This window comes from Spermophilus citellus (assembly GCF_964194105.1).
Source record: "Spermophilus citellus genome assembly, chromosome: 8".
Classification (NCBI taxonomy): Eukaryota; Metazoa; Chordata; class Mammalia; order Rodentia; family Sciuridae; genus Spermophilus; species Spermophilus citellus.
The window spans coordinates 113,214,051-113,240,533 of NC_138189.1; the positions used below are offsets into that span (position 1 = coordinate 113,214,051).

The window sequence follows — 26,483 nt, forward strand, 5'->3', positions numbered from 1 at the left end:
AAATATACTGTAAGCAAGCTATAAAAAATTTTATAATATCAATCCTGTCCTTAAGTAGGATGTTAACTGGTAAATACCTCCCTTTTATTTAATGATTGTAGAAAATTAAATATGGATGGTCAGAAGAAATTCTAACCATAAACTGAATCCAGAATTTCAGATGACTAAGTTTTTTTATCTTTCTTTTCACTGATCCTTATTATTTATTGTTATTATCACCAAATATCTATATGTTTGATCATGCTGTTTGTTCAAGTATCTGTCTCTCAAGTTCAAATAAGTAGAAAAAACAAAACCTTGAATTTTCTATAAGTTCATTAGACATGTTTTATGTGTAAACATTTAGTTATAGTTATATCCTTGAACCTTTTGTTTCTCCTTGGAATTAAAAGAAATTTAAAGAAGCTGATTTTTTTTATAACACTCTTTCCTTTGTAGATTTTAATTGTGTTACAGTAAAGATGTGATCTTAGGCAAATTGACAATCTTGGGTGATTAAGATTATCTCCTAAATTACTTCCTCAAAACATTTTAAAAAACAGTAATTTTCAATTGTTTCTTGTTCTATTTTAAACTGAACATTTTCTTTCCAAACCAGTGTGTTACCAAAAAAGCTCTAAAATAATAATAATTATTATTTTTTTTACTTCACAACTTAAGCAAAATCCTTCTTGCTACTTAATGGGGAAACAAATGATCTCCATAGCTGCCTAGAACTTATTTCAGGTTCATTACTCAGAGCAAACCATCAAACCAACTCTTCCAGAACATCTTATTAGTACTAGAAGCCATCAGGCAAGCTGTCACTCTTCCTTCTCCACAAGTTCCTAGTGGTCTCTATCTGGAAAACATTCCCTGTCTCAATCTACTTTTAGTGCCCCAACTTCTTTCCAACCCACATCTTTCTTTTGAGAGAGATTTTTGTTTCTAGAATGTAACTGGCAGTAGGATGGTTACATGAAACAACATGTAAAACAATAATTTTTTTTAAAGATTATCTTCACTTTTTAAATCACAGTCTTTAAAAAAAGTGTAAGGAACAAATTTATTCTGATTTTATAATTCCCTTCTACCTGTTGTGCTGCCTTCATTTTTTACCTTCTACTACTTTTCCAGTCAAGGTAGATTTTTAAAACCATGGATGTTTTAGCTATTTGAAGAGATGCTAAAACTAATATGTAATCAGAAGATATATCAATGAGTCCTAATGATTTCCCTGCTCTCATTTTGTTCATTTAAAATAAGTATGGTTTAGAAAGAAATCATAGGAATGACATAAAACTTAACATCATGCTTCCCAGAGAATACATATATTTAAAATTATCATTTGTCTTCTTTAAACTCTATTATTTTGCAGATCGCATTATGAATTCTAGCAGTAATCTGGACAACTTTTAAACGTTTCCATAGAAAATTTATCAACATATTCATTATTTGAATCTCCAAATTCCCAGGGTAATTTTGATTTTAAAATACAAATTACTGCATATTTATTTATTTAATCTATTTTTGGCTCTGACATTACTCATTAAAATTTAAAATTTCATCATATTTTAAAGCTATATTTTCCTATTGGTTGTAAAGATGACTTTTTAAAAACAACTCTGTTAACTTCACAAAATAATATTTGTTTCACTCCATACAATTAATAAGAAAAATTCTTTAGACCACAAATCATTGTATTTATTCTCTGACAGAAGTAAACATAAATTTTAAGAATAGCCAGTGCTACTGATCAAAATGTAGTCTAATGAAAGTTATCTACATATCAAACAGATATAATTGAAGATGATAAGAACATATTTTTAAGACAATTAGGTTTAATTTTCATACCCCTTCAATGTTTGACTCAAAAGAAATAAACTCTCTGCCAAATTTTACCATAGAAAGTGTGATATTTTCCTTTTCTATTGCCAAATCATATTTGAATTTTTGATAAAACTAATTGATTAAATTAATTTGCATCCATTATCCTTAATCTAACTATAGAATCACAATAAAATATAAAACAGATTAGTGACTTATTCTGTATTGATAATAACAAAACACCCTATACTGGGTAATTTGTAATAACAGAAATTATTGCTTACTGTTCCGGAGGCTGGAAGTTCGAGATCATGGGATCAATAGGTTTGATGTCTGGTGATGTACATTTCCTACTCATAAATAATAACTTCTGGCTGTATCCTCTAATGGCAGAAGGACAAAAATCTCCCTTGGGCCTCTTTTGTGAAGGCAGTTACACCACACATGAGGACAGCGCCCTTAGGACTTAACAACCATCCAAATAATCCACCTCTTAATACCACCACACGGGAACTAGGTGTCCATATAAAATTTTGTGCAAGAACACATTCAGACCACATCAATTAGGAACAAATAGTTTCGTATACAATAAGCACTTTACTGAAGAGGTAGCTAAACAATTAATTGAATTCTTAACAGTATCAAACAGAGAATTCCACTAGTATAAGATGTTTCAGTCAAAATTTTCATTAATTGGAATGACCATTCCAATAAAACAAAAAGTTTGTATTTACATTGAAAACTTTTAATTCACTCACGTACAGAGAAAATAGAGGAAAATTCTTTAATATTTGAAAATTGTAGAAGGAAAAAAAAATATAGCCTAGGTCAATATGTTAGGAACCCAGCACAAAGCCTTTGATTTGTATGCAGTATCTAAAGTTTTTCCTTGTAGCAATGCATTTGTCATGAGTACACTGGAAATGTCATTGCAAGTTGTAACAACACTCAAGGTGGTAGTTATCTCAGAGAAGACCAAAGTAAAAATACTGACAGTCATATTTTAAAAGTATGTTTCATTTACATCAAAGTCATAAAAATGCCACAAAACTTTGTAAATAATTATACCTATTTTCACATGATAGTTCAATTAAAAAAAAAAACACACACACAACTTTCTAAATTCTGATGAAAGTGGAATGCAGCATTAACATTTACAAAACAGCACTCTAGGAGGAAAGCAACACCACAGTTGGTAGCAAAGATGCAAAACTGATGTTCATTTTGGATGGCCTTTTGTGAGGCTCATTTCATTGCTATTTACATTAAACAACAAAAACAAACAATGGAACTTACCTTCTTGAACTGCTTGAAAAGGGTTGTTGCCATCAACAAATGTCACTGAAAATGTGATTTTCTCAGTCTGTAAGATTTCCTCATTCTGGTTTAGGTCACCAACTGCTGTGCGAAACACCTCATCATCCTTTTTGGCAGATTCATCAAAAATTGCTCCTAGAAAGAAGTGAGTGTTACCATTAAACAATAACATAAATACTCTGCCATGACCTCTGGAAATATGCCACAGAGACTTATGTATTTGAATAACATACACGTTCACGTAAAGCATGCACTTTATTTATTACTGGAACACACTGTACAGAAGCAGCATGATAACTGAGCAGGAACACAGTCACTTCCACATGGAAATGATGAATAGTACATCAAAGTGTTATTGTAGGGACAGCCGGGGGGGGGGGGGGGGACAATATAATAGGAACAAAAGCATTTTGCAGGACAGGCTAATGCACGGAATGTCTTATATCCCAAGGTCTTTAGGAATTCATAGTTTGAAGAATGCATTTGTGAATAATAGGAGGTAAAATCAAGAAAAAACTTTGAAGGCCCGTTTACAGAGCATACAGGAATCAAAACTATAATCTGAATTCCTTTTTCTTTTCATTTTATTTCTTTCTCCCCTTGTGGCCCCCCTCTCCTCCACTTTTTGAACAGGGGTTTTATTACCTTGTATAGTGATAAACTCATTGATATTTTTAGAACATTTAGGGACATAAATCTGTGAACTGAGGGGAAGGAGAAATGTTTCCTGAAGAAAGTCCTAGGGAATAGCAAGGACATTTTTCATACACATACAACAATGATACTGATAAGCACTGTGGCTAACCTTTACTGGTTGTCCACACCATATTGGTTAAACATAATGGTTCTAAGTGCAGATTGATTGATTTCATATTCTGATTCTGCCACTCACTAAGTCTATGAGCTTGTGTGAGCTATTCAGATTCTAAGCCCCACATTCATCCTCTGTGAAAATCTAAGAAAACTAATATCTATCTGTAAAGATCATTACATGTACTAAGTGCAAACTGTAAATAACTCACTGAAATTAAATAGGTAATTTCTCAATAAATGTTATCTCTGTCTTCTTTTTAATAAAATAATGAATCTGGAGGACATGATTAACCAAATGAAATAGGCCAGACACAGGAGGAAAAATACTTATACAATCCCACTTGTTGGTGGAATCTAAATAGCCAAACTCATAGATGCAGATAGAATAAAAACAGTGCCTAGTGAGGAGATGGGGAGATATAGGTCAAAGGCAACAAATTTGCAGTTATGTAGGATAAGCAAGTCTACAGCTGTAATGTGCAGCCTGAGTACAATAATTAATGTTGTATTGTATGCTGAAAAACTGCTTAGAGAGTATATTTTAGATGTTCTTACACACATACACACATAGAATTTAACTGTAAAAAGTTCAGTATATGTATATGAATATAAAAATATCAAGGCCTATACCTCAAATATATACAACAAAATAAGAAAATGCACAGAATAATTCAAAGAGTGCTTAAAATTTTTCATTGATTTTTAATAATGTGGTAGCACATTTGATCCTTAAAATAATTATGTAATATCTATGTCAATATACTACTTACTAGAGTCATGGAAATTTTCAGTGCAAAAAAATGCCACATGCCAAATGAAATAAAAGTCCCACAATAAGGGCCAGAGTATTAGCCTACTTCACTCCAATGTTGTTGCTCTAAATCACTACGGGATACAGTCTTTCAGGATTGTACCTATAGGGATTTATTTTTTTTATGCACAGCTTGAACTTATTGCAAACCTGAGGAACTCTTTACCATCTTACCATGCATGGTTTCCTTGTATTATTAACTTCCAGTTCTAAGCAAGCACACATTTTTAAATTATTCATCTTTTACTTATAAACATCTGACCAATAAGTAAAAGATATATATCCAGGGTAAATAACATGACAAAGAAATGACTGTGTATACCTATCCAAATTTATATCCATATATAAAAATATGTTTTTTTACTATTATATTAATTTTTTGTAATATTTTGTTTTAGTTGGACACAATACCTTTTATTTTTATGTGTTTCTGAGGATCGAACCCAGTGCCCCACACATGCAAGGCGAGCGTTCTACCACTAAGCCACAACCCCAGCTCCTATTATATTCATTTTATAAGCAATTATAAAAAAGTGTATACAAAAATAGCATATTTTGTATGTATAAATATGATACAGCTATTATATGTATACATACATAGGGACAGACTATATAGGCATGCGCAAATGTATACACAATATATATTTATAATTTACAAAGATACATATCTACCTATCACGCAGACACTTCACACCAACAATTTTGTTGATATTTAGAAGCTCCAAGCTTTCCAGGGAAATACACATCAAGATATCATTTTACTAAATGCATGAATCAATGCATGATAAAGCAAGGCTGAAATTTTCAGGCTCAATGAGGACAGCAGGTTACACTTAACCTCTCCACCCTGAGATGACCCTGCCATGAAAAGGTGATTTCTAAGACACATACTGTGTGAAACTAACTTTCTTTTATCAACATGGTTTTATATTTGCATGCATTATAATAACACTTTGGCTTGCCATCTCTCACTATTGCCTTCTGTTTTCTATATATTTAAATATACTGTCCTTGGCTACACCTGTGAGAGAATGGAATGCATAATTTCTTAATTGACATATAAATAGAGTGCTTCCAAATTACATGATATATTTACTAGCCAGAATATTAATATGTTAGTATTATAATCAGATGGATAAATTGACAGGTTTTTTATGTAACATGTCATTTCTGACACAGATAGGATTATAGTTTTGAGACTAAGATTTTATAAAAATATTTAGACAATATGTTAGATTTTTTATCATGCTGAGTTAAATCATTTTGTGTAGACTCATTTTAATATGTGATAATTCTTACACAAATAGAGATCAGTCATTACATTGAAATTTAATAGTATCTGAGTAAGATACACAAACCCTTTTAGCAATATGTTAGGAAGTATGATATACATTTCCTATAATTGGAGCTGAAGTCAACAATTCATTTTAAACCAGATAACCGAAATGTCTATTCAAAGAGAACTGATAGGTGTTTATATAGATGTTTCAGCTTGTCCTGTATGCTAAATGGGTCTTTTAGAAGAAGGGTCTGTAATCAACCTTGTTTTATGGCAGGAGGTGTTGGGGACTTCTGGCTGAATATTGGTAATACATTTTTAATGAAAGTATTTTACTACTGTCTGACAGAACACTTACTATTCCCTTAAACACTAAAACCTGGCTTAATAAATGGCAGAAACCAGCAGAAATGATAGCAAATTAGTCAATTCAGCACTGAATTAAGATATACTGAAAAAAATGTACTAAAGAAACAGTTCATCTTTCTGCAAACAGCAAGGAAGCGCACAGAAGAAACAGTTCATCTTAGTGCAAACAGCAGAACCCAAGGACAAGAAATCTCAGCCAACATTTCCAATCCCAGTATTTATTTACTTTTTTTCTTTAGCTATGAAATCTCATCTTAAATTTGGCTTTGTCCCAAAAGACAGCCAGCATTCTGAAAACAACCTGGTATGTTTCACAGGAAGCACTTCAGAAATGAAGGGCCTTTCATATTTCATGCACTTCAGCAGGAACACAAATGTCCTCTCTTTACCCTTTGGATTAACACACACATATTGTCGGTGTTCTCCTACATCAGACATCCTAGATTTACTTTTTTGTTTTAAAATATTTTTTAGTTGCCAATAGACCTTTATTTTATTTTATTTATATGCAGCACTGAGGATTGAACCCAAGGCCTCACACATGCCAGGCAAGAGCTCTACCACTGAGCCACAATCCAAGCCCCTAGAAATACTTTTAACTCTAACTTTTAACTTTTAACTCCATAATTTCACAAATGGAATATTCATAACTCAGTAACTAACATGATAAAACAATAGGAGTTCCTTCCAAGGCATTTTATTAACATACTTCACTGTCACTTTTATTTTATAATACTGAGGGGAAAATATCAGGTTAGACTTGTCCAGATGAAATTATTTTTCCATACACCCATGGTATTCAATCAACAAATTATACCCTATATATACTTCCTACTGGCCAAACTGCAAGGAAGAATAATTAAGCAATAACACAAGAAAAAAACCCAGTAGCTCCCAAATATTACTATTATACCACTTTATAACTAGTTATCTCCCTAATTAGAGGTTGGTAGTCTGCTTTTTTCATGGGAGGAGAATAAAGTTGTTATTTAATCCTTACAACAAAGATGGTAACACAGAGATGGGTATACATATATGTCTTTAAATGCAAACTATCATAATTACTTATCTTCTTGTATATTAGAAAGGTCATTAACTATGGGTATGAGTTTGAACTCTTCAATTTATTATATACTCAAAAATATTCATTGAGGACTGGGGTTGTGGTTCAGTGCAGAGAGTTTGCCTAGCATGTGTGAGGCACTGGGTTCAATCCTCAGCACCACATAAACATAAATAAAAAATAAAATAAAGGTATTGTGTTCATCTACAACTAAAATATATTTAAGAAAATATTCATTGATTAACCTTTGCTTATATTAATGTACACATAATTTTATAAAATTGGACTCCTATATTCATATATAAGCAAGTTCTAAGTAAAATTAAAACAAAAGTAGACTTGCAAATGTACTTAAATGTGAATTTATCACTGGCATTATCATGAATCTGGAAGAACCCACTTATTTAGCAAGGTATTAATCATACACTTTATTTTTAGTTTGAACATTTATTTAATTATTTTATGTCATATACATATAATAGGCAATTGGAGGAAACATTGCTTAGCTGGCAAGATAGTAGGAAAAAAATGTCTCCATTGAGCTCATTTTTCCCCTTAAAATATTGATATTTTTATATTTCTTAAAGAAATTTTATCACATCTTTAATAGAACTATTGAAACTATCTACTTACATCATTTTATGTAATTAACCTGTCAAATAACTTTTAAATTAATCATTCTAAAAATTGAAAGCAAACAAGTGTCAACATTTCCCTTGCACAATTAATATGCACTAAATGCCACATTATTTAGAAAGACACATATAAAACAATTGCCCAAAACACTTTTGGTCAGAATTCTCTGTTGAAAATAAAATAAAAGATATTTAACTTTTTTTAAGGCACAAAGTTCACTTCTTTACTCATTTAATTTTGTCTAAATACATAAATTCTTCATGGTAGTTAATCTAAGATGGAAAAAACAACAACATCTTTTCATTTAAAAGTAACATAGTTGCTACATATTTGAATCTTTAATATTCTTTGAAATCAACAGAGTTGATTCATTTTGTGCTTCCTCCCTCCCTCCCCCTCCCCCCCCCAAATTTTCTGCTTCACATTTTCTGTCTCCATGTATTCACATGCATTCATGCAACAACCCATTCATCTATCCATCTAATCAGTCTTTCCTCAACACACAGAAAAATCATCAGTTAAGCTACTTTGTTCATTAACAAATGATTTGGTGGCAAAACAGTTGAAATTTATTGCATGATGATATGGCTTAAAACTTAAATGTCCCTCAAAAGCTCATGGGCTGAAGACCTGATCCCCAATGTAGCAGTATAGAGAAGCAGAACCTCTGGGAAATTATTTCATCATGGAGACTATTGCCTCATGGAAGGATGAGTCAATTGATGTATTAATCAGTAAATGTGCTATTGGGAGGTTTTGGAAACTTCAGGAGGTAGTGCCTACTTGGCGAAAGTAGGTCAGTAGAAGCACCCTTAGAAGGGTGTATTTTGTCACCTGTCCCTTCCTTTCTCTTTTGCTTTCTGCTTCCTGGCAATCAGAAGGTGACAAGATTGCTCTACCACATGCTCCCTGCCATGATGTTCTGCTCAACCACAGGTTCAGATATAATGGAGTCAACTGATTGTAAACTGACATTTTTCTGAAAATGTGAGCCAAAATAATCCTTTCCTCCTATAAGTTGATTTTCTCAGGTATTCTGTTACAATTACAGAAAGCTGTCTAACACACATGTTGAAGCAGATCATATCAAAATTAGGATGATAATATAATGAAAATTGGGAGTCATATGGTTTTCACAAGCCCATTGTTCAAATGAATTGTAGAGATAAAATACAAAAACATTCAATTTCTCAAAAGTTACAATTTTTAAGCATCTTATCTAAAATTACACACCCAAACATTTAAGGGGTAGTAGTGTAGTATATGGTAGTAGTAGTGTAGATTAGGTTTTCTGGTTTCAAGTTTGGAGCTATTTCTTCTATATTATGCTTTCTTCATTTCTACCATATTATGTTTCCTTCAAATCACATCATACATATGTGTATGTGGTGTATGTTTATACACACACACACACATATACACATATATATTAATTGTACATAAATATATTTGCACCTATGCACACATATATCTACACATATATTTATATGTAAAAATACATACATATAATATATATATATATATATATATATATATATGCACAAACTCATATATTTAATACCTATTATTACTCTGGTGATTAACATATCAAATTAATTAATTATAAGGCTTAAAAGAGTTAAAATTATGATTCAAAGTAAAATTCTAAGCACAGACAATTCTTATATAAAATTTACTTCCTTTTATTTAGAAGCTTCAAGAATTTTAAAGTAGAAGGTTAAAAGAAAGAAAAAAAAATACAAGTCTTTGTCTATGGGCAATTTATTGGTCACAGTAGGATTTACAATTGTGCAGAGCTATTCAGAATTGTTAAATCATCATATATCCTTACCACTTTAGATGCTACTATCCTCAAGTGGGTTTTTATTTAATTCTAACAATGTACTATGCATATATACATTAATTTCACTGTGTATAGATATACAAATTGAGAGATTTATAACATTTTTCATCTACACAGGGTATTCACACTATTGCTAGTGGAAATTATACATGCATCTCAAATGAAATACAAATAATCACAGACATTTAAATATTGTAAAAATCAAATTTTGCTTTATTTCATCCCCACATTACTTTCAGTTAATATAAAAAGGTTAAGTAGCAGACACCTTTAAATCATCAGTTTTCCTCAATATATTAAAATAAACTCTCATAAAATAAGAAAGGCACACCTTGGACCAATAAGCAAAATTTTCAATGACTGTCACTAGAGGTTTTAAGGGAGGGGATTTATGTTTTAATGCGACATTTCCTTACACCATGAACTAAGTCAAATTCATAAAGTGATTTCATTCAAAATAGGCCTTTTCCTCAGCCCTACTGCCCAATAACACTGAAATCATATTTCATTTGGAATTCCTGCATAATTATCTAGTACCCCAAGCCACATTTAAACTGATAATACTGTCACCTGAAATATCTGACTATGTGGAAAAATTTCTAGAAATCTCTGGAGAAAAGGAAATGCACGCTGCTTAAGAAACAGATTAGTCGAGTCCTCCACATGGAACATAAAAGGAGGCTCATCTTTAGAATCCTCATTTCATGTGTGATCATAGACCCTCTCAGAATAGCTTGTGTATTGCGATGTTAGTTAGTGAGTAAACAATTCAAAGATCATTTCTTTAAATAAGAATAATTTGTTATTTATTAGAGGACCAGATAATAATTTGTTATTTATTAGAGGATCTAGATAATCTAGATTTTTCTCTTATAATTTCATTCTTTTAAATTCTTTTTTCTACTGAATTTGTGAAGAAATCCAGAGCTTTGCATTCTCTGCTGCAGTCCCTTTCACTACATCACATACCTAATTGAAGCAACATCCCAGCAGTGCAAACTTAAATGCTAGGGCAAGAACAAAAAGAAGTGGTCTGAGAATAGACACTTTAAAAACTGCACAATTCAAACTCTTCTCAAATTGATAGGCTGCATTAAAAAATAAAAAAATAAAGCAATAAGGTAGATACTTGAAAAGTATGTTCACCAAGAAGAGCTGCAGATATTTTTAGAACAAGAACAGATGTAGCATTTCCCTCCTGTAATGATTTACTATACATTTTTAATACCACCTGAAACTTTCATTAAAAAAAGTATGACAACTGATATATATAACTAAAGGTGAAGTTGTATATCAAAGATATACCTGTATATTAGGGGAGGGGTTGTGGCTCAGTGGTAGAGTATTTGCCTAGCATGTTCAAGCCCCTGAGTTTGATCCTCAGCACAACACAAATAAACAAACAAACAAACAAGTAAAGGTATTGTGTACCACTACCACTAAAAAAAATAAATATTTAAAAAAAGATATGCCTTTATAAAAATGTAGTGTGAATGCTAAGCTCCTAGAAGACTCAAACACACTGAACATGCAAATAATGAAGTTCAGCTTGTCTTCAACATATGTAATTTCATGTCTAATATCAAATATAACTTTTTCTATGGTATCTATCTGAACTTTATCTATCTGAATTGACTTAATTTATAAATTACTTGAAATTAAGCACTTTAAACCTTCTGCAAATTGGGCATGGTTGTACACTTTTGTAACCCAATGACTCCAGAGACAGAAGAAGTGCAGCAAATTTGAGACCAACTGGGGCAATTTAGCAAGTTCCTGTCTCAAAATAAAAAATGCACAGGACTAGAGTCAGATCTCAGTGATAGAGCATGCCTGAGTTCAGTCCCTAGTAGTGAAACACACACACACCATACGGTTTCATTTCTATAGCAAACCAATACCTCATGAGGAAAATTTCAAACAGGGAAAAGGTACCTTGCTGATATAAATCACAAACCTATGGTTTCTTTAATTGCAATCATTTGAAATTTTCTTCCTCATTATTTCATGAGCACATTATCAAGCAAAACTGAAAATCTTATTAGATATCTGCTAAAGCTTTTTTCACACCGTATTATTCTACTATGTGCTAACTGTTCCATATACTGAATAAAGAATTATATTAGGGAGCAGCACACACGTATTGCTAGGGGTTTGTTCTACAAAATACTTCATGAGAAGTGATAAAAGAGGTGATCTATAACTGTAGAATCAGCAATCACAAATAGGACATGAGCTTCCTTAGAAATATGGGAATTGGGAATATTTATTAGCTGCAAGAGATTATAAAATGAATTTTATTCTCTCATCTTTCAAGATGTGTGCTATGGTTTACATACGAGATACCCTCAATGACCCTCCTCCAGCCACAACCTATCTGCCTACAGTTACCTCCAAGTTAATCCCTCTCAAAGGATTACTGAACTGATTAGGTTAAGGCTCTCCTAGCCCAATCATTTCACTTCTAAACTTTCTTGCATTGTCTTACACATGAGCTTTTGGGGATGACTCTTTGGGTATATATTCTGACATTGCTGAGTGAAACTTTCTCTGTGTGTCCTGTTGCCATGTCCAGAGCTGCATTCCTTTACCACACCCTTCTGCCATGTTGTTCTGCCTCTTAGGTCCAAAGCAAAGGAACTGGCCATCTACAGACTGAGACTTCTGAAACTTTAAGCCCCAAGTAAACTTTTCCTCTTCTGAAACTGTTCTTGTCAGGTCTTTTGGTCACAGAGATGAGAACACTGACTAAAACAATGTGTAGGGTAATCTCAGCCTAACTATGTGTAAATCAAATACTTAGGAAAAATCAGTTTTAAGTATAATTTTAGTAATCTCCTAGACAAAAACAGATTGCAAACACGGCTAAAGCTGTGTTTTTGTTTTTGTTTGTTTGTTTGTTTTTTGTTGTTGTTTGTTTTGTTTGCCTCATAATTTTTATTCTTAAGAAATGAGCAATGAGAGGCTGGGGATGTGGCTCAAGTGATAAAGTGTTCGCCTGGCATGTGCAGGGAGCTGGGTTGGATCCTCAGCACCACATAAAAATAAAGTAAAGATGTTGTGTCCACTGACAACTGAAAAATAAATATTAAAAATTCTCTCTCTCTCTTTAGAAAAAAGAAAAAAGAAATGAGCAATGATATTTTTAGACTTTAAAATTCATCATCCTCCTTTTACAGATGTGGAGACTACAATCAGAAAAGTAAGACCTGACCACATTTTTAGAAAATAAGGGAGATAGAACTTAAGTCTAGAACTTTATGGATTCAAAAACCTGTTGACTTTATCACAGTAAACTGATTCTACTTTAAATGCTTAGTCTATTTCTGAGACAAAGGATTCTGCTTTGAGAATTACATGCAATAAAGGGGGTTGGGGGAGAGAGAGAGAGACCATGGAATGCCTTCATACTGTGTCATTTCCTAACACAGTTTCACAAAATGCATGGTATATAGTTTCTCTCTTTGGAAGAAAAAAAGTAAAAGAAAAAAACGCATGGGGAAAAGTTTATAATTTACATGACTTGTGGGCCATATTAGAAGAGGAGACAGAGAAAATATTGTGGTCTTTTATTGAATACTTGAAAAATATGTACGATGTTAAAATATGTCCAGTAGGAATACTGTTTTACAGTAAAAAAAAAAAAAGTAAACAAGTTTTTCTTCCTTTAAAAAAACACATAAAATAAATTGACAAGATATATTGTTAAAATTTTGCTTTATTGTTATAAAGATAGGTATTTGTTAAATTGATCTCATTTATCCATTTTGGTGTTTGCAGATAGCATTCACATTTTACATCAAATCATAGTCGCAAAATTGAAAGATCCACATACTTCTGAAGATGTTACCTGTATTTTAAAAATTACTCTCTTTATATCTTCTACTTTTTTAAAGAACTCACCCAAAGCTTCAGGAAACCTGACCTAAGAGGTTGTATCTTTGTATGATCACATTTTTAATAAAAATTAAGAAGCTCGTTTTCAAAAAATTTCAGTAATTTATGCCAATATTCTACTTGTAGCTTAGTAAAACAATGTAAGAAACCTTGTAAGATTCCAATGAGATTTTCAGGGAAGCTAATCGCATCATGACTCACTTCTAGTATGTTTGGTTACTGCCCAAAATGATGTATGCCTCTTTGATCAAGTACCATCTGTTTGTTTTCTGTTTCCTTCTTTTTTCTTCTTCTACTTTCTGTGAGGAATGCCTAATATACATGTACATGTTCTTGTTTTTCACTCTGTGCCCATCATTTCCAAGTAAGCACATTGAATTAATATTTTCAATTCCATTAGAGAGGGCACCTGCCTTTCCATAAACCCTAACTTTCTATAGAGGATCTTTCTCTCCCTTCAATTCTTTCAACTAGAGATTTATTTTTCCACACAACAGGTTTCCTACAATTAAAAAAAAAGGAATTAACATTTCTTTGCTCCTTAATTATAAACCATTACTTCTCCATTGCAGAGTAACATAATCTATTCTGAAACCCTTGCCATTTGACTATCCTGCCTTCTAAACTTCTTATCATTGTCTCTAACTATAACCTGGTTAGTTGACCAAATTTATTTAATAACATTGAACCTAGTTCAGAATATTTCTGTCCTGAGTACTACCATTATCTTGAATAAATGTTAATAACCAATCTGTGATACTATGACTTGCTCTTAGCTTTCTTGCCCAATATCAACTACATTCATTTAACTTACAGTCATGAATTGGTCCCTGACATAACCTATAGTCACTGTATATGAGAAATCTTGAAATCCAATATCTTACTCCCTACAGTCTTTCCAGAATCCTAAGGACTTGTGTCATTGTCTGTTCTTCAGCGATACAGAGATTGATGGAGGTTCCATTTTACAAAATGGTGATAACTGGCAATCAGAGAAGTTCCCTTTTGGCCAGGCATGGTGGCACATGCCTGTAATCCCAGTGATTTAGGAGGCTGAGGCAGGAGGATCACAAGTTCCAATCTAGCCTCAGCAACTTAGAGAGGTCCTAAACAACTTAGTGAGACTCTGTCTCAAAGAAATATAATGAGCTTCACATGTGGCTCAGTGATTAAGTGTCCCTCATTAAATCCCTGGTACCAAAAAAAAAAAAAAAAAAGTTCCCTTTAGTATTTCAGAAGTCTGTTGACAGTGCAAGTAGAGAAGTCAGGTAGGCAATTAACTATGTAGATGTGGAATTTAAGAGAAAGATATGTGAGTTCCAGGCATATATTGGAGAACTATCCAATATATGGCAATCCCAATGTGGCTTATTATCACAGTAGGAAATGATGCAAGTGAAGAGAACAGGATCAGAAAAACAAATCCAAAGCCAAGTCTCTTTTAGTTTAGAAGAGGAACAATCAAGGATGGAGTACAAGGTCCCACATTGATGTTGGAGATTTAAGAATAGCAAGTAAGAATAGCATCCCAAAAGCAAAAAGCAAAAAAAAAAAAAAAAAAAAAAAAAACACTTCAAATTTTAGTTGTAGGTGGACACAATACCTTTACTTTATTTATTAATTTTTATGTGGTGCTGAGGATCAAACCCAGTACCTCACACATACTAGGCAATCTCTCAATCACTGAGCCACAATGCAGCTCAAGAGTTCCTTTTTAAAAAATAGGAATGAAAAGTTCTGTGAAAAGCTTGATAGAAAATAAGCCATATGAGGACAGACAAGTATCTTTATTCTGTGTTTGATAACATGCAAATGTTGATTATTTTAATAAAATCAGTCTCAGTGGAACTGGTGTGAGTAGAAGCCAGATTGAAATGGATTAAAGAGTGAATGAGAGAGAAAGAACTGACAACAATTTCAACCCATTTTAAAAAGAATTATCCTAGTGTGATGGTCCTGTGTTTATCTCCTCCCTCTTTAGGCTATAAGTCCAAAAAGACAGTGTTAGTGTTAGAGTTTTCATCATCAATGACATTTCCCAGTGTCCAATACATAATCTTTATCTTTTACATAACAGGCATTCAATACATGTTTGTTGAACTACAGTTGTAGAGCCAGTGTTCTGAAACTTGGCTGTATAATTTGGACAAAAATACAGCTTTTAAAGCACCTCTCCCTAGAAATACTGAATTAGAACCTCGGGTATGAGGAGATGGAATTAATAATGATAACATTTTGTAGCCTTCTTGTAATTCATTTTGGCTAAAGGAGTATGAATAACAGTGGGTTATGCACCATTTCCAACATAAGAGTTGAAGAGTCAGGTGTGTGTCTACTGAATGATGTTTGTTCCCTTCTGCCATCTGAATTCACATGTCACTTGTGGAACAAAGAATCCAATAGTTGTAAGAATTCTGGATCCCAATGTGAAGAAATGCTGTTAACCATCTGAGGATATAGTAACCTAAGGAATGTATTTTCCAAGGTAGAGGTTTTTTGGTGTTGTGTTGTTGTTGTTGTTGCTGTTTAATGCAAGGCTACTGGTATAACTTAGTAAAATTAGGTTTAGTGTTTCTCAAAATAACAGCCTCTAGAATCATGGCATCAGCATTACTTATGAACTAGAGTAGGGCATAGCAACCTCTGCATAACAATCTCTCCAGGTGATTCCAATGCATACTAAAATTTAAAAACTACTGGAAGAAAAGACTACACTTTGTTGAGGCTTTATGCCTATATTTTTGCCCTTTGTGTCTTATAAAAGGAGGATATAATGAACCACAGACTGTTTCTCTTGGTCTGCATTCTGGTCTTTAATTTCTTTAATCGTATTGATGTTTCTTAAAGCTTTTTATCCAGTTATTGTACACTTAGGTTTCAAAGAAAGAGTGATTAAAGGAGAAGTTAAAGATCTAACACCCCTGAGAGTGATCATCATCTATTCAGGGACTTAGCATTCATTAAAATCTGGTCTGAGATAAGTTTTTGCTGATATTTAAGGAACCTTAAGTTTCCATTCTCCCCGTTTATTTTTCCTTCACCTGTTGTCCCATGGTGCTGCCTCCCTCCCTGAAAGGCTTCTTGTAACCAAGTTCCCCTTACACATAGTGAGGGATACCTGCTTCTCCATCCTTCTCAGATAGCACCTGACCTCTTTAAAAACTCATAATCACATAATTATTATTTATCAAGTTATTTATCAAAGATTTAAAGCCTGAAGTGCTGGGTTTTAATGTATCTTCAAAGTAATAATTTTGTAATTGGGTTGTCAATGAATCTATAGATATCTACAGTTGTATAAAAGGTTAAAACCTAACATAAGGAATTTTTTGAATGGATAAAAAATGTGGCAAATATACACAATGGAATATTACTCAGGAATAAAAGAGAATAAAATCATGGCATTTGCAGGTAAATGGATGGAGTTAGAGAAGATAATGCTAAGTTAGCCAATCCAAAAAATCCAAATGCCGAATGTTTTCTTTGATATAAGGAGGCTGATTTCATTTGATATAAGGAGGCTGGGATACTGAAAGGGAGCATGGGAGGAATAGAAGAAATCTAGATAGGGCAGAGGGGTTGGAGGAGAAGGGAAGGGGCATGGGGTTATTAATGATGGTGGAATGTGATGATCATTATTATCCAAAGGTCAGGTATGAAGACAGAAATTGGTGTGAATATACTATGTATACAACCAGAGATATAAAAAATTGTGCTACATATATGTAATAAGAATTGTAATGCATTCTGCTGTCATATATAAATAAAAAAATCATGTGCTTCCTTTTATAGTTTGACAATATTTATAGAAGCTGAAAATTATCAGAACCCAAATATATAGGATAGATAAATTAATATTTCCTCCCAGGCTGAAATAGTTACCTCTCCAATCATATTTTGAAACTATAATTTTATACTTTAAGGTTCTTGAAATTGAAAAATTAGTGTAGGCTCCTTATTCCCTCTGACAAAATCAAATATTCAGAAACATCAGAAGAGTAAAGGTAGCATATATCTGAAGAAGTAACAAAAAAATCTGAGACAATATAAGGAGACCAGATATTACTGGAAAAGGTAGCTGGTATGCTCAGGCAGCCTGGAATGAATTCTGGAATCTATCCAAATCTTCCCAGGGGCATGTATATCTTCCATGATAAGATCCTCTGTTAATTTCGGACCTCATTTTGCAGTCCCACCAATAATCTATCATGCTAAGTGAAATAGCCAATCCCCCAAAACCAAAGGTTAAATGTTTTTGCTGATACATGGAAGCTAAATCACGATAAGGGGAGGGTAGTGGGGAAGAAGAAAATTTCAGAATATTAGGCAAAGGGGAATGAAGAGAAGGGAAGGGAAGGGGGATCGGAACAGGAAAAACAGGAAAAACGAATCTAACATACTTTTCCTATGTACATATATTAAAATACCTAAGTGAATCTCACCATCATGCCCACCCACAGAATGGGGTCCTAATTGGAATAGGATATATTCCATGCTTGTATGATTTTTTTTTTCAAAGTGGAACATACTATCATGTATAACTAAAAAGAACCAATAAAAAAAATTTCAGACCTCATATCCTAGTATTTAGCCCTGGCTCACTGACATCTAAGCTCTGTGCTGCCCTTCCTGCAGTACAGACCGAGGGCTCCCACCGTTTGGTCTTGATCCTCCTCTTCTGCCTGGGTTGCTCTTCCCCACAGACTAACATCAGCCTCACTTCCTCCACTGCTTTCAGTCTTTGCTTACCTTCTTGGTGAATTCCTCCTGAGTCATCTATTTAAAATTATCATCTCTGCCTCAATTACCTTTCTTCCTGCCCTGATTTATTTTTCTCCATAGCAATCTCACCATCTCAAAGGTTCCATATGCTCTTCACTTATTGTTTATTTCCTTTCCTTCTCTAGCATGCAATTTCTATGAGGCAAGGGACTATTTTTTTGTTTGTTTGTTTTTTGTTTTTTTTTTTTGCTTTTGCTTTATTTCCCCTGAGTTACCAGTGAAAAGAAAAGTACTTGATGAATATTAGGAAATGAACAATTATTGAATGAATAGAGAAAATGTGATTTTATGATTAAATATTTGAAAAGCTACCACCAATCATAATTTTGATAATTTAGTAAGACATGTAAAATGTTTTAATGTATAATAAGTTATTGAATCAAAATTGTTGCCCACGGATCAACATTTCAACTTTATTTATCTTTGACTCCACCTCATAGATAGAATTTATAAGACACTAAAAAGTTGAAAAGAATGTTCTCAGAAGCTTCACGCTCTAAGAGTATTCCATACCCATAATAAAATTTTGTTTTATTTCTCTAAATTCAATTAGAAATGTATTTGAGCAAATACTTAACAAATTTCAGAGGACATTCTCAAATTAGGACCTACAGCAGGATAAATAATTATAGCTTACTAAAATTAAATAGATTTCTGATACAAGGAGGTTTTCTGTGGAAGATACTAAGCATCTTACCTAGAAATGAATACCTAGAAACCCATCAGATGTAGAGAGCTAAATTCAAGAGCTCCTGAAGTTCATCTACTCCCAAATTATGAAAAGCTAGTGCACACATGAATTGTTTACATCTAGTAGAAAACTGGTATATTCTATAATTTGAAATATAAATATAGATTTATGTTCATAAAACAGATGCTTTTATAAAGAAGTGAAAAAGAAAAGAAGCATCATCAGAGAGCTTGCTAAATGCCTGCTGGAAGCTATTTGATTTAATAACTTTTTTACTGTAATTTCTTGGCATTTCATAAACAAATGTCAACATGTTATTTTTGTATAGTACATTGTTTTGAAATGGATCTGAACAAATACATATGAGATAACTTTTTAATCATGAAGGTATAACTACTTATAAAAAGAACATTTAATCAATAAAAGAGCCTGATAGGGAACTAAATGGGAGTAACAACGTTAATGTCAATGAAATAAGTCTATAGACTGGACAGCACTTCAATAACAGAGCTGTAAGATTGAACCTCTTTTAAAAGAAAGTTTCTCTACCCAAACACTGCATGAATATCACTCACAACTGTGCACCAGCATTCCATATGCTGGCTATACTCTGAGTGAAGCTATGTGGCATGTGCCAAAAATAATGTATCATTTGGCACATTTTTAGCATCATCTATTATTGTGCTCTTCAACTTATATAAAATGTCCTGCAATGATTTGTCTGCAGTGTGAAATATCTGTACTACTCCTTTATATTATTTACCATGGTTTTACAATTCTATGATAAGGTAATTTCTTCACCCCACTCACTTTGTGGAAAAATATCTCAATGTTCAGTAAAGAGCATGAAGAGTCAAAGAAATTACTCAACATGCTGTTCACAAAATAGAAACTTCCTCTAGCTTTTCTACCACTGTGAAGGAGGCATACCCACTGTTGATGGGAGAATGAACAGATTCAGTTAACCTAAGATACATCCTATTTTCTTAAACTGTTTTCATTGTATGTGCTGGCATCCAATTTTATGCTCCCTTTCTTTCATTGTTGGCAAATTTTGTTTTATTCTTCTTTCCTCTAAATACAATTAGAGTGTTAGTGCTATGTAGAATAATGACCATGGTATCATTTTCCATCTTGAATTGAATGGTAATGTCAAGGTTCTGGATTTTCTTTTTTTCTGAGAATGGAAATTGTGATATTTTGATATGAAACCCCTTGAATATGTTTTTATGTTTATTTGAAACTCCATTATACATACATCCTGAAATTAAGTAAATAATGCACTTAAATAACTGTATATGCAAAGACATATCCATGAGGTTTACTGAAACATGTTAGGTCTTTAAAACCATGAATAGTCTGCAAAGAATATATAGTCCTCTATTGCTTCTAAAGTTTCCTAAGTTTAATACAGAGATTGCTTAGGTAAAAAAAGCCCAGAGTTGCCTGCATTTCCTTTTTGTAGTATCCTGATGAGAGAACTTTGTCACAAAATTCCATATTTTTAACATACAGAATTTTGAATACACAAATATGCTCTGAATCTAAACAAGGAGGTTTACTGTAGAAGCTACCAATGTGTATTGTTTTAAACAGCAAAACTTATGGGAATTCATTACATAGTAACAGCAAATTATTATACTAAATCATCTCTGTTTAAAAAATATGGTCCATAATATTTAATTCATTAGTGTCTGAGAGCAACTAGCACTTGGTACACAGCACTGACACATATGCTAGACATCATACAACCCACAGGCCCTAAAAGCACTCAAATTCCAGTCGTGAAGAATGTATAAACTAATTACAGAAATGAATATATACAGAGATAGCTAGGTATATAGCAGATAGTGAGAGAGATGATTATGTAATAGCATAAGTGTTGTAACTAAGAAATGAAATATATTAAAGGTAAAATTTGCATTTGGGAAATCTTTAAAATGTTGCTCTGTGAGATATAATAGTTGCATTTTCTTAAATTATCATATACATTAGGAAAATATATACATTTTCTGCCTCCTAGAAGACATGTGAATTATACAAAAAATAATCTACCGAAAAATATTTGGGGTGAAAAATAATAACAATAAATAGTCCTGATTTGCTATTATAGCCCTGATTCAATAATTTTATATATTTTTTTTATTTTTTCCAGTCTGCAGGTATTTCTTATAAAGAAACCTTAGTTTCAGAATCTTCCCTAACCAATTATCACCATGAAATTAATAATTTTATAATACATTACGGTGTACTAATAGGAATGTAACAATTAACATAATTATACATTTAAAAAATTAACAACTGGGGATGGTGGTACATGCTTTTAATCCCAGAGGCTAGGGACGCTAGGGCAGAATAGAGAGTTCAAAGCCAGCCTCACCAACTTAGTGAGGCCAGAAGCAACTCAGCCAGACCCTGTCTCTAAATAAAATATAAAAAGAGCTGGGGATGTGGCATAGTGAGTGAGCCCCCTGAGTTCAATCCCTGGTAGAAAGAGAGAGAGAGAGAGAGAGAGAGAGAGAGAGAGCGAGCGCACAACTAAAAGAATTACATAATTTGTCAAAACCATATTGCTTATCTAAACCATCTTTACATCTGTACTTAAAAGTTAACATAAAAAATCAAGGCACAAAAATTAATCACTCCAAGGACAATATCTTAATGAATATCATTTGCCATGAGATTAGTAGATGTATTCGTTCATGAGCTACCATTGCTGCTTTTTAATGACAAGGATACAGATTATTCAGGGATATTTAGAACTAATAAGAAACAATATATGTGTCCTTGTAATAGAAAAATGCATACTTTATAAATATGGAGCTTCAAACTATTTGACTGTATTACCTTATCTACCACATAGATCAAAATCAAGTATTTGCATTTCAAATGTGTGCTTTTACCCCATTTTTTAAGTTTCTTTGCCTTGTGAATATGTGAGATTCTTTTGTTTCTTAAATTTATTTTATTCTCAGATATTGATCAGAATTACAGTCCTTTCCTCTTTTAAATAGATGACCCTCCTCAACTTCTTTAGGAGAGGATTGCTTCATATTTTCTTGTATTTTTGAGCCCACCACTACATGTGAACTACAGAAGATATGATTTAGAACTCGAGAGCTGAACCACATTCTAATATTGAGCTTGTACGTACAGTTCTAAATGTCATTCACAATGAAATGAACTACAACCTCAACTGACCTCACATTATCTAATCAAAATTGTCTCCTTTCTCTTCTCTAAAAAAGTATTCCAACTGTACTTAAGTGTCTATCAACATATTATTTTGTCTCTTCATGTACTAAAATAGTGGTCATATGGCTTTTTTGGACCTTGCAAGTCTGTTCCTTAAGGACAATAATGCTTCCTTGATCAGTTTTTGTATTTTACATTTCTGTATACAATACTGATGAGTAATTTTTATCACAATAGATTACATTTTCATGACTATGATGAGTTAAAAGTTAGCCTTACTTGAAATTAATCTAATTCTGTTTCACTATTAAAAAGGCTTCTTTTCCTATATGGAAGACAACCCAAATATTAGATGATGTAGGCATAGTTATTGGCTTTACTGAGTATATAGACTGTGAAAAGAATAAAACAGATCTATATAGTTTCGAATACATAAGAAAATGTCATATGTTCCACTTAAAATACTTGAATCAAAAGTCAGATATTCAAAGGGGTTCTGTGTTTGAGGATAAATTAAAGAATATTGTGTGGAAGAAAAGCCTATGAGCTGATTTTTGAGAAAAAGGTACAATTAATTCATGTAAAAAGCAGAGGAAGGAGAAGTCTGAGAAAAGAATCAATCAAAGTAAGAAAATATAAATGTTTGAAGAGCCAAATATGCTTACCCTGAAATAAAAACAATGCAGTGTACAAATGTATTAAAACATCTCAGAGTATACCATAAATATCAACAAATATTATTTATCAATTTAAGAAAAGGCATGGACATAGAAAATGTAAGAGTGTGCTGATAGGGCATTATTTCATTTATCTGAAAACTAGGGTTCACTAAAGGTGTAGAGAGACAGAAGGGTAATTGGGCATGTTACACCCACAGGGAAGATAACAAAAAATGTGATTAATTTGACATAATTTTATTTACAATCTAATTTATTTGAAATACATTTCTGAAACAAAAATTAATATGAGTTGACTGACATGGCCCTTTAATTATATATTGAAAATCTGGTAAAGAATGAGTCTTTAGAATGTTGAGATAAAATTTTAGACAGTCAAAAATGAAAAGAAGCATGCAGCTGTATGAATATCCACGTGCTTCAATATCAGTGTGTTTAGGGAATTAAATTAAGAGGGTGAACAGAAAAATTAGAACTATACATAATTCTCTCCTGCTATGTTTTGTAAAGGAAAATCATAGCTTTTACAGAAAAATTACTCCTACTATTATTAGGCTTGGTAGACATTTTCACCCCTTGTAAGCATAAAACCAATTTTCCAACCCAAAGATTGTTTAGTTTGTGTATTATTAATTCTCACTGAGGCAAAAGTGAATGAGCCAACCAGCTCTTGAAGGATACCACAAAGCATCCTGGAGGAAAATTTCCTCTAGCTGATGACATGGAGAACCCATGCCATTTCTCAGTAGCTTCTCACTTTCAAAACTTTCCAAAAGCCTCACTGAGGCATGTTATCCACATAACCTTACTTTCTCAAATTATTAAACTGGTAAGGGGGGTCACAGTAGAGAAATTACAATTTAATCCTTCATAAAATCATTGTCGTATTGATTGCTCTACAAAGATCACTGATGTTCTTGATGTAGTCTCCAAATTATAGGAAAGGATTGTACAAATTTATAATTTTCTGTGCTACAGAAAAGGAGAGTAGGCCTGGGTAATTTGGAAATATAAAGAACATACCCACATTGCCTGTAATAGACAAATGTATGACTATAAACTGATCACAAAGCAGAATTTTATGAGAGAAGGGAGACTATGTATACTTGAACAGCTGTTTTCATTAGGATGTTCTTTGGGACATTACATAGATACAGATATACTAGATATAACATATCTTAAATAAGGTATTATTATATCATATATATGTGTATAAATGATATAATGTATAAATGTGTGTGTGTGTGTGTGTGTGTGTGTTATTTAAATATTGGCTAACATTTTGTGAGATAGTTATCATGGAAAAGTAAATTGTGATTTGGAGAACCAAGATTCAAATCTAGATAAGACTCCAAAACCTAAGTTCTTCAGTATGTCCATGCTTGTCTCCAATCATGAACATCTCTAGGTCTGGACTAACTGGACAAGAAAATGAAAGGTCTGGCCTCCTTTGGGACATAACTTGAAAAAAATACTTATAGTTAAACTCAATGGTTGCCGAAACTTCAGTTAAACACCTATCATTAGATTACTTGCAAAGTTATGGTAGTCACTCTCAAATAGAGACAAAGTTTTTAATTATGTGCACTACTGGTTTGAGATTGTGTTAATTAGCAATGGAAACTATTAAAGTATCACAAAATCATTCAAATGTCACTCTGTGCCTATTAACCTAAGGGAAATCTGAGTAATTTCATCTATAGCCTGGAGTAGAGAGCACAGAACTGAATCTTCCCTGTTCTTTATTGCAATGGCCTTAGTCTAAATAAACTCAACTTGTACTTGCCAAGATTTCATGTTGCTACAAAGGAGAGAACTCATAAATGAGGCCCTCCAGGCAGGAATGGATCATTAGACTAATTGTGAGAAATGGATTCAGAAGCAAAATAAATCGTTTTTGAAAACTACAATCCAAAGTTTGTCAGAAGAAAAAAAAGTATATATTTGCATAAAGCAAAGTTACCCATGTGTATATTTCTGTATGCCTATTTAAAAGAGCCCACTATTTCTGTTAAAGTATATCTCAGGCCTGACTACCTACTTTCCTACAGAACAAAATCCTCTCTCAGTATGATTTTATAAATATCTTGAATTATTAATCTGCCGTAATCATGGCATTGCTAGAATACTGTGACCTTCTCATATGTATTGAAAAGGACTGAAGTAGAATGCATCTGTGACAGTATATAGCAATATATAGATAATCCCCACAACCCCCAATCACAATTGTGTGGTTAACATAAAAGAATATTGACATAGGAAATTCAAAATTGTGACAACTAAAAAATATTAATTATATTCAATAGATCATGTTTATGTGTGTGTGTGTGTATGTGTGTAGAGAGAGAGAGAGAGATACATAGATAAAGAAACATACACATACATACACACACATGCAGAAACATATATCTTCTGCATCACAAATGCTGAACATAAACTAAAAAATGTACTCTGTCATGAAGCTTTGCTCAGGCTAAACTTACTTATCCCACACCTAGAGTGTGGAAGACTGTACTGAATATTTAAAAGGTGTTAACAATATATTTTCTGTCTTCAAAAGGAAATTACACTATGCTGTATGAAGCAATGAATTTCAGGGCCTCTGGGAACACAGAATATAGAAGGAGCATATTAACCTACATGGGTTACTTATTCAGTAGGAGATATTTCCCATTTTGCCAGATGTAAAAACAGAAGCTTAAAAGGTTTAGGTGTAAATATCATGAGATCAGTTATTAAACCACCAAATTATAGTAGTTGAAACACAAGTCTGTTTGGCCCTCAAGTCTGTTTGTATTTCTATTTCTTCATTTATTCTCAAAGTATATTCTGCAGGAAGGCAATGGTTATTACATGGAGTAAGGATACAAGTGGTATAGAAGTTTGAAGAAATGAATGAGGGCAATTGAATAAGCTTATTTAAATTGGGACTTGTCAGATGCTTTCAAATGCTAGTGTATTTTATAGGTCTGCAACAGTGAGATGGGATGGGTGATAATTCCCCAAATCATCTGACTAGAAATCTCCTTCCAAATGAGGATTTAGAAAGACATATTAGGAAATACAGATTCTGATATTCTTCCACAAGGCACAGGAAATATTTTTTAAAATTGCCTGAAGTAGAGTAAGAATTTTAGAAAGCTTCATGAAGAAGGTGACCTTGAACAAGACCCGGAAAAAAGTATGTTTGTGTGTGTGTTTGTGTGTATGTGTATGTTGTGTGTGTGTGTGCTCACGCGCACGCATGCACACATGTACTCTCCTCTTATTTAAGGCTATAAAGGACAATAGAGAGGTCGTTCCT

The 26,483-nt window shown here is 32.8% G+C and overlaps 1 protein-coding gene across 3 annotated transcripts in view; it reads right to left on the minus strand.

Moving 5' to 3' along the window:
* GRID2 (glutamate ionotropic receptor delta type subunit 2) overlaps positions 1 to 26,483 on the minus strand; it is a gene marked incomplete at both ends in the record, with an annotated part of 1,503,481 nt that overhangs the window by 1,239,373 nt on the left and 237,625 nt on the right. For all 3 annotated transcript variants that reach the window (XM_081304511.1, XM_081304512.1, XM_081304510.1), the window contains one exon: positions 3,103 to 3,258. In XM_081304511.1, the coding sequence (XP_081160637.1) occupies positions 3,103 to 3,258 (156 nt within the window). The remainder of the gene's footprint in view (positions 1 to 3,102; positions 3,259 to 26,483) is intronic.